The following is an 8,804-nucleotide window of genomic DNA, read 5'->3' as shown; positions in this document are numbered from 1 at the left end:
GGAAGGGTTTGGAGGGAGATGGGCCGGGTGCTGGCAGGTGGGACTAGATTGGGTTGGGATATCTGGTCGGCATGGACGGGTTGGACCGAAGGGTTTGTTTCCATGCTGTACATCTCTATGACTCTATATCTGTAACAATAATAGGGTTATAATGAAAGGCGATTTTAACTTTCCAAACATAGACTAGAACATAGAAATCGTGTCTCACTAATCTGAATGAGTTTTTTGAAGAGATGACAAAGATGATTGATGAGGGCAAAGTGGTAGATGTTGTCTATGTGGACTTCAGCAAAGCAGTTAACAAGGTTCCACATGGTAGACTGAATAGTATGGTTAGATCACATGGGATCCAGGGAGAGCTAGCCAATTGGATATAAAAATGGCTTGAAGGTAAGGGACAGAGGGTGGTGGTAGCGGGTTGTTTATTGGACTGGAGGCCTGTGATCAGAGGTGCACCACAAGGATCGGTGCTGGGTCCACTGTTTTTCATCATTTACATAAATGATTTGGATCTGAATATAGGAGTCAAAAAGTGTGGTGCTGGAAAAGCACAGCTGATCAGGCAGCATTTGACGAGCAGGCGAAAGTGAGGACTGCAGATGCTGGGGATTAGAGTCAAGAGTGTGGTGCTGAAAAACACAGGAATTCCGATGAAGGGCTTTTGCCCGAAACGTCAATTTTTCTGCTCCTCGGATGCTGCCTGACCTTGGATGCCCTCTCAGCATCCAAGGATCAGGAGAGTCGACATTTTGAGCATCAGCTCTTCATCAGGAATTTTTCCTGTGAATATAAGAGGTATAGTTAGTAAGTTTGCAGATGACACCAAGATATGTAGTGTAGTGGACAATGAAGAAGTTTATCTCAGAATACAATGGGATCTTGATCAGATGGGCCAATCGACCAAGGAGTGGCAGATGAAGTTTAATTTAGATAAATATGAGGTGTTGCATTTCGCAAAGGTAAATCAGGGCAGGACTTATAAAGTTAATAGTAAGGCCCTGTGGAGTGTTGCTGAACAAACAGACCTCAGGGTGCAGGTGCATAATTCCTTGAAAGTGGTGTGGCAGATAGATAGAATACTGAAGAAGGCCTTCAATGGTCCTAACATCACCTATAGGAGTTGGGATGTTTTGTTGTGGCTGTACAGGACATTGGTGAGGCCTGCTTACAATACTGGTTACCCTTCTGTAGGAAGGATGCTGTTAAACCTGAGACAGTGCGGAAAGATTTACACGGATATTGCCAGGACTGGAGGGTTTGAGCTCTGGGGGGAGGGGGGGGGGGGGGGGTAGGCTGAATAGTATGCGGCTTTTTCTCCCTGGAGCTTCAAAGGCTGAGGGGTGGCCTTATGGAGGTTTATACAATCATGAGGAGCATGGATAGGGTGGATATCCAAGGTCTTTTTCTGAAAATGGGGGTGTCCTAAACAAGAAGGCATATGGTGCCTTTTTGGTGAAAGGGGAAAGATTTAAAATGGACCTGAGAGATAACTTTTTCACATAGAAATGTCTGGAACGAGCTGTTAGAGGAAGTATTGGAGGCAGTTATAATTACAACATTTAAAATGCATCTGGATGGGTATATAAGCAGGAAGGGTTTAAGAGGGAGATGGGCCAAAAGCTGGCAAATGGTTCGAGGTCAGATTTGGATGTCTGGTTGAGTTGAACCAAAGGGTCCATTTCTGTGCCGTATGATTCTATCTGATCAGTTCCTGGGGACTTGCCTACCTTAATGCTTTTCAAAACATCCATCACCTCCTCCTTTTTTATATCAATATGTCCTGGAATACCAACACACCACTCCCAAGCCTCACCATCTACCATGCCCTCTTTTGTCAATACCAATGCAAAGTATTCCTTAAGGACCTCACCCACTTCCCTCTGGCTCCATGCATAAATTCCCTGCTTTATCCTTGATTGGACCTATCCTTTCATCAGTTACCCTCTTGCTCCTTACACATGTATAAAACACCTTGGGATTTTTCTTAATCCTGTTTGCCAAAGACATTTCATGACCTCCCCTATAGCTTTCCAAAATCCTTGTTTGTGTTATTTCCTGCTAACTTTGAATTACTTTGAGCTTTGTGTATGCTTTCTTTTTCTTTTTGACTGGGCTCACAATTTCTCTTGTCAGCCAAGGTTCCCGAATCTTATCCTTCATTTTCACAGGATCTAGTGGTTTGCAGCTTCACTGTATCCCAACATTTCCCAGCCTTATAGAGTGGACGTACAAAAAGATGGCGGCGCCCATGGCTGTTCCCGTACAGGACGCTATTCCGTACGGCAGCTGTTGATAGCTTTGAACTTTGCCCCTGATTCACTTCCTCCTTCCTTTTCCGGTGAGGCCGGTTGCAGGTATGGCGTTAATGGAAGCAGTGGAAGGGTTGACGGATAATCGGGCGCCATCCGCGGTCATCGGATGTCTTATGGGCCGGGCACCCGCGGGTTGTCATTCCTCCGCAAGAGAGGGTCTCTTCGGGGCGGATATTGATCGAGTGTTTGTAAGATGAGGCGGATCGGGGAAGGGTTCGGATCCGGGTCCCAGCGAGGCCTTGTACCCGAGGCCGCTGTTGGCAGGGATGGAGAGGGAGGATGGTGGAGTGCGGCAGAGCCGGGACTTGGACCTTATTCTCGGACGTTTCACGGTGCTTTGTATCCAGTGGAGCATGTATTTAAAATCTTTTTAATGTGGGAAACAGCAGCAGTCATCTGCACAGTAAGATCCCACCAAAGGTAATGCAGACAATCTGTTTCTAGCAACACTTGTTTCAAATATTGACTGGGTTGCCTGAAGAAACTCCGTGCCCCTCTCTGAAATAACCCCAAACGACCTTTCACTTCAATCTCAGAGGTCAGATAGGAATCTTTTATTTACAGTCATAGAGATGTACAGCACAGAAACAGACCCTTCGGTCCAACCCGTCCATGCCGACCAGATATCCCAACCCAATCTAGTCCCACCTGCCAGCACCCGGCCCATATCCCTCCAAACCCTTCCTATTCATATACCCATCCAAATGCCTCTTAAATGTTGCAATTATACCAGCCTCCACCACATTCTCTGGCAGCTCTGACTTGGATGTAAGCATAAGAGGTACAGTTAGTAAATTTGCAGGTGACACCAAAATTGGAGGTGTAGTGGACAGCGAAGGGGGTTACCTCAGATTACAACAGGATTTGATCAGATGGGCCAGTGGGCTGAGAAGTGGCAGATGGAGTTTAATTCAGATAAATGCGAGGAGCTGCATTTTGGGAAAGCAAATCTTAGCAAGACTTATACACTTAATGGTAAGGTCCTAGGGAGTGTTGCTGAACAAAGAGACCTTGGAATGCAGGTTCATAGCTCCTTGAAAGTGGAGTTGCAGGTAGATAGGATAGTGAAGAAGACGTTTGGTATGCTTTCCTTCATTGGATAGAGTTGAGAGGCCATGTTACAGTTGTATAGGATATTGGTTAGACCACTGTTGGAATTTTGCGTGCAATTCTGGTCTTCCTGTCGGAAAGATGTTGTGAAACTTGAGAGGGTTCAGAAAAGATTTACAAGGATGTTGCCGGGGTTGGAGGATTTGAGCTACAGAGAGAGGCTGAACAGGCTAGGGCTGTTTTTCCAGGAGCGTCGGAGGCTGAGAGGTGACCTTATAGAGGTTTACAAAATTGAGGGGCATGGATAGGATAAATAGACAAAGTATTTTCCCTGGGGTGGGGGAGTCCAGAACTAGAGGGGATAAGTTTAAGGTGAGAGGGAAAAGATCTAAAAGAGACCTAAGGGGCAACTTTTTCACACAGAGGGCAGCAACTCTGTCAGCTTCCTTGCAACAAGAAGCGCAATTACCTTTTCGGGTCCAATGTGACTTCTTTGGGCTAGTTCCTCAGCAATTCCAGCACTCGCTGTTTTTTATGCACTTTTGGTTTGTGGATTGTGTTTTAATATTCGTGCTGAAAATGTGTTGCTGGAAAAGCGCAGCAGGTCAGGCAGCATCCAAGGAGCAGGAGAATCGACGTTTCGGGCATGAGCCCTTCTTCTTAATATTCGTGTCTGGCATCTCAGACAGTGCAGCACTGTGTCAGTACTTTTCTCCCAAAAGCTGTCCAACACTGCTTCAATCAATGCCTTTTCTTCAGTCAGAAGTTTGAGTCCCTCTTCAGAGATTTGAACACAGATTTCAGGTTGATGCTCCAGTCTTGTCGAATCTGTTGTACAGAAAGCTGCTGAAAATTGGTTTACTAGGTACTCTTTTGTCAAATCTTCTTCCTTGTTTTCACATTCTTCTAGACCTTGTTCCTTCATATCTCTAATCTTCAGCTCGATAACCCTCAGATACATCTGCTCCTCTGCAGCCCTGGTCTCATGCAGGTCCATGATTTTTATTATTCTGTCAGAGGCAATTACACTTAAAGTCTCTGTACGAAGCTTTGGAATTTCTTTCCTAAACCCCTTTTTTTAAATCTCTCCTCTATAAGATGTTTGTAAAAGCTACCTCCACCTTCAAAATTCTAATCATCTGTTCTGATGTCTCTATATGTGGCACAATTCCAGATGTGTCATGTGGTGGGATAACTTCCAATGTTAACTTGAGGTTTTGGAACACTTTCTGCCTCGTTGTCACTAGCTATTGGCTACTAGCTGGGTGCTAAAGTTGGGTGCCCATTCCAGTTCACTTTGTACTGCTGAACACTTGCTCCTGTTAACTTTCTAACCCTTTACTAGTTTCATCTAGACTCTCCTACTGCTACTGCAACTTAAAGCACTTCTAAAACTCTGAACTTATCATGCCATTAATGTCTTGCAATGATTGGATGTTACAACAGAAAAGGAGGCCATTGGCTCTTCCTGTCTGTGCCCTTTTATTTGGAGCTGTGCTTCATTTGCTTCAGTTGCCTGTTCTTGCCTGTGTCCCTGCAGGAATTTTTCTCCGCGTATTTATGCAGATCTCTGCTTAAAAGCTAATTTTGAGACTAAGATGCAGAGGTTGCACCAATTCTGACCCTCAGAATCAGTTTCTTGACTGCTCTCTGCTTTGCCGCCAGTGGCACTACAGTTTGAACAAAGAAGTACCATTGCATTTTTGACATTGTTGCAATGCAGGGAATATTAGCTATAGGAGTGAGTCAATCTGTGTAACACTGCTGGGTACTAAATCTAATGCTTGCCAATTTCTACCTCTTGGGTTTTTAAACCAAGGTTACTTATTTCAAATCCAAGTCGATTAGTTGCCTCGTTGCCTCAGAGCTGAATGGTAGGTTACATTTGGTGACACAAGACCTGAACTGTGAAGCTTTATCTCAAAACAGCTGAAATTATCGTTTTGACTGTTTCCTCTTTATTTTCCAGGTCTGAAAGATGGTTCAACGCCTGACATACCGCCGTAGGTTGTCCTACAACACCGCCTCCAACAAGAAAAGATTGTAAGTACTGGATGTTGAAGCAGGTGAAAGCCATTCACTTAGTCCATGACTCAATTATATCTTGAGCTATATGTGTCTGCCACTCTTGATATCCTTACCTCACTAAAAGCCATCAATCAAATTTTGAGTTGACTTCCGCCCGGAACATCTTTTCATGAGAGAGTTCCAGATTACCATTGCATTTACTGTAAAGTACAGTCTTGGAATGGTCTACCTCAAAATTAGAGGCCCTGCTTTTTGTTCCGGGATCTCTCAGCAGAGGAAATAAGATGGTGAGAGAGAACATCAATTTTAGTCAGCTTAAGTATCTCCATTTGATTACTCTATAATCTTCTATCTTCAAGGGAATACAAGCTTTTCCAATTTAACCTTGCTAGCACTTGATGTCTTGGGAGTATAATTTTCTTGGGGGGAGAAAACAGTTAACCTTTTTCTAATTGTGAAGGTCTCGCACACCGGGGAACCGCATTGTGTTCCTGTACACAAAGAAGGTCGGCAAAGCACCAAAGTCTGCATGTGGCATCTGTCCTGGAAGACTCCGTGGTGTAAGTAGTCACTTCACCTTGATGGGGAAGGGCTGTGTGTGTGTGTAAAATCTCATTGAGACATTGCGAAGTGCCTATTCTACAGCTGCGATCTAGACTGAATATATTTATTCTGGTTTCTTTGTCAAAATGCAATGGAGTCACAGTTTTGTGATCTGATGGAGTAATTAATGCCCTAATGATTTCCACTGGAGTAACAAGAAAAGCTTTTTGTTAATGTTCTTGTTTGAATAATACAAAGTTTTCATAGTTCAAAGGAAAGACCATAAATTTTTAACTGATTTGGGAGTCCTTGGTGTGGGTCATCAGTTTAAAATTAGATAAACGTTAAGGAATGCTTCATTGAGCCGGAAATATTACACTGCATGATTGAGTTAGAGGCCAGTGCATTAAATAAGTAGCTAAGCAAAGAAAGATGTAAAAATACCTGGTGAGCAGAGTGAGTTTTGAATTATCATAGTAAAATAAAATGAATTAACATTAATTGAGCACAAGACAACTCCTGGCGTATTACTTTACGACTGTTAGTTGTTGAATCCTCTTTTCTGAGAGGGACGCTGTTCCTATTAGATTCTGTGCTGTGGTTGTGAACTGTATTGTGATCATCCATACATCCTAATTTTGTATTATGAAATTTAAATTGCTGACACAGTTCCACTATTTGACCAAGACATTACTATAAAGGTGATGAATGTTGTGAAAACCCAGCTTCTTCACTAAGACCCTTTGGGAAGAGAACCCAACCTGGCAATAGGACTGTAGTTCTAAATTGATACCCAGTGGTCATTCAAACCAGGCGGCCATTGCTGTCACCAGTGATTCATATCTTAGAAGAAAGTTTCAGCATTGAACTTATGCTTTCATGCATTTATTCAGGTTTATTTATTTCTTGTGCTTGAATTGAGTGAGATTAATGTTATGCAGTGGGAAACTTCCTACTTCGGGTGCACAGTCTTCTAATGGCACTTACTCCAGGTTGTGTACAGCTGAGCTGGAAGCAAAGTGAATCTTCTTCTGTTCTCTCCTAATGACAGAGCAACCCGTTCTGTACAAGTGAAGTCCATTTTCTTGTCTTTGTGGACCAGTGAAGTTTCCAATTAATGTACTTGTTGATGTAAGATGTCTAAGTGCTGGATCAAGACTAATCAAACACATTTCACGTGGGATTCTTGCAACTACAGGACACCCTCAGGCTGACTTGCCTTTGAACTGAGATGAAAAGCACTGTTTGGTCCTCTGGGTCATGCAATTCCTAGTTGTGTTTGAAGTGTGCGAAAAGAAGAACTTACTTTGAATTTTGGCCAACCATCTTCAAGCATCTTGCATTGGTCAGCTTGATCTTAAACTGTTTTTACAAGTTGATCAAATGGGGAATTATGTTTATATTTGGCGTTGAGTATTGCCATTTTGTGTTTCACCCGTTGACCAAAATAGTCACTGATAGCTTCCTCTTGAATTTGTGTAGATTCGGGCTGTTCGACCCAAGGTCCTAATGAGATTGTCAAAGACCAAGAAGCACGTCAGTCGAGCTTATGGTGGTTCCATGTGCGCCAAGTGTGTACGCGACAGGTAATCTTCAAAATGGCTTGTTCCTAATAGTTGTTATTTAATCAGTTTATTAAACGTCTGATTGCAATAAAAAGCGTTTAGTACAGAGTACCTGGTGTTCTCGTATGTGTTAGTTCTGCCGGTGATTGAATAGTTTCCATGTAAACTTTCAAGCAGCTGTTACAAGCTCTGGTGAGGTAAAACTGTTTTTGGTCAGTTTTCTGCTAGTGTGAAGAGAGTTTCTATCAGCCATGATGCTGAAAAATTGAGGGGTTCTTTGACAAAAGGTTTTGACAAAGCTGCTGCCATCTGATTAAACCACATGCTCTCTGTAGTTAAGATAGCGAACGGAGTGATCTTTGGGCCAGTTATTTATGAGGGGTCTAGGAAGGCTGTCTAACTTTGCCCCTGGTAAGAGGCTAAACCACTGGAAATGCTGTCACAAATTTTAGCAGGGAGGTAAAATATGTAATTAATAATTTGGCAAGATGCATGAAATAAATGTCAGGAAGTCTTGATCCAACTGTCCTGGATAGTGGTGAGACTACATATAGAATACTATGTACAGTTTTATTCTCTCTTTTTACTTGCGTTGGATGCAATTAAGAGAAAGTTCATGTTAGAAGGCCAGTGTGTAGTCTCCTGTGATTTTCCTGTTGTGAGCTGCGGCCTGGATACTTCAACACCATGGAATTTTCAGCTCTTGATGTTGATCAGTAGTTCTACAGTGCAGGTCACTTGCGAGTATTTTGGGAAATATGACTAATCACAAATTTTTACTACCTGACACCTTTCTGTTGAGCTGTGCTTATAACTTGAATCCTTGGCCTTACATGCATTTTTTTTTTTAATTTTCAGAATTAAGCGTGCATTCCTTATTGAGGAACAGAAGATTGTAGTGAAGGTGCTGAAGGCCCAAGCACAAAGCCAGAAATCGAAGTGAACCGTCTAGTTTTGTATCAACATGGAAGTAAAAAACTAATTGGAACTTGCCTTGTTTCAGAATATTTCTTATCCCCCCCCCCCCAATGGGGTCACAATTAGAGTATGCTCCTGGTGTGGAAAAATATTTGCCAAATCTGACACCACAATATGATTAAAGAATCCGTATCACACTGGGGGGGGGAAGAAAGAAGGTGGGCAACACAAGCTCTCAATTGATTAGTAAACATGCATCAAATTTCTGACAGATTGCCTGGTTGACCCTAGTTCCTTTGAGATACTGTTGGAACTTTGCCTTGGATAACAGCAGCGATTGAAGGTTTATTGCAGCTCATTGACCATCGGCTTTTGTATCAGCATGGGG

The 8,804-nt window shown here is 42.8% G+C and overlaps 1 protein-coding gene across 1 annotated transcript; it reads left to right on the top strand.

The window, feature by feature from the left end:
* The first annotated feature begins 2,330 nt into the window (after positions 1 to 2,330).
* rpl34 (ribosomal protein L34) lies at positions 2,331 to 8,486 on the top strand. Its single transcript, XM_043674326.1, has 5 exons — positions 2,331 to 2,354; positions 5,332 to 5,405; positions 5,851 to 5,950; positions 7,416 to 7,519; positions 8,357 to 8,486. The coding sequence occupies exons 2-5, from the start codon at positions 5,341 to 5,343 to the stop codon at positions 8,439 to 8,441; spliced, it is 354 nt and encodes a 117-aa protein (XP_043530261.1). The 5' UTR covers positions 2,331 to 2,354; positions 5,332 to 5,340; the 3' UTR covers positions 8,442 to 8,486.
* The last annotated feature ends 318 nt before the right edge of the window (positions 8,487 to 8,804 follow it).

This window comes from Chiloscyllium plagiosum, chromosome 32 (assembly GCF_004010195.1).
Source record: "Chiloscyllium plagiosum isolate BGI_BamShark_2017 chromosome 32, ASM401019v2, whole genome shotgun sequence".
NCBI classification, from domain to species: domain Eukaryota; kingdom Metazoa; phylum Chordata; class Chondrichthyes; order Orectolobiformes; family Hemiscylliidae; genus Chiloscyllium; species Chiloscyllium plagiosum.
This window is presented reverse-complemented; position numbering and strand designations above follow the sequence as displayed.

Coding starts and splice junctions, on each gene's coding strand:
- rpl34 (XM_043674326.1), top strand. CDS start 5,341: ATGGTTCAACGCCTGACATACCGCCGTAGGTTGTCCTACAACACCGCC. Junction 5,406..5,850: donor GCCTCCAACAAGAAAAGATT/GTAAGTACTGGA, acceptor CTAATTGTGAAG/GTCTCGCACACCGGGGAACC. Junction 5,951..7,415: donor GTCCTGGAAGACTCCGTGGT/GTAAGTAGTCAC, acceptor GAATTTGTGTAG/ATTCGGGCTGTTCGACCCAA.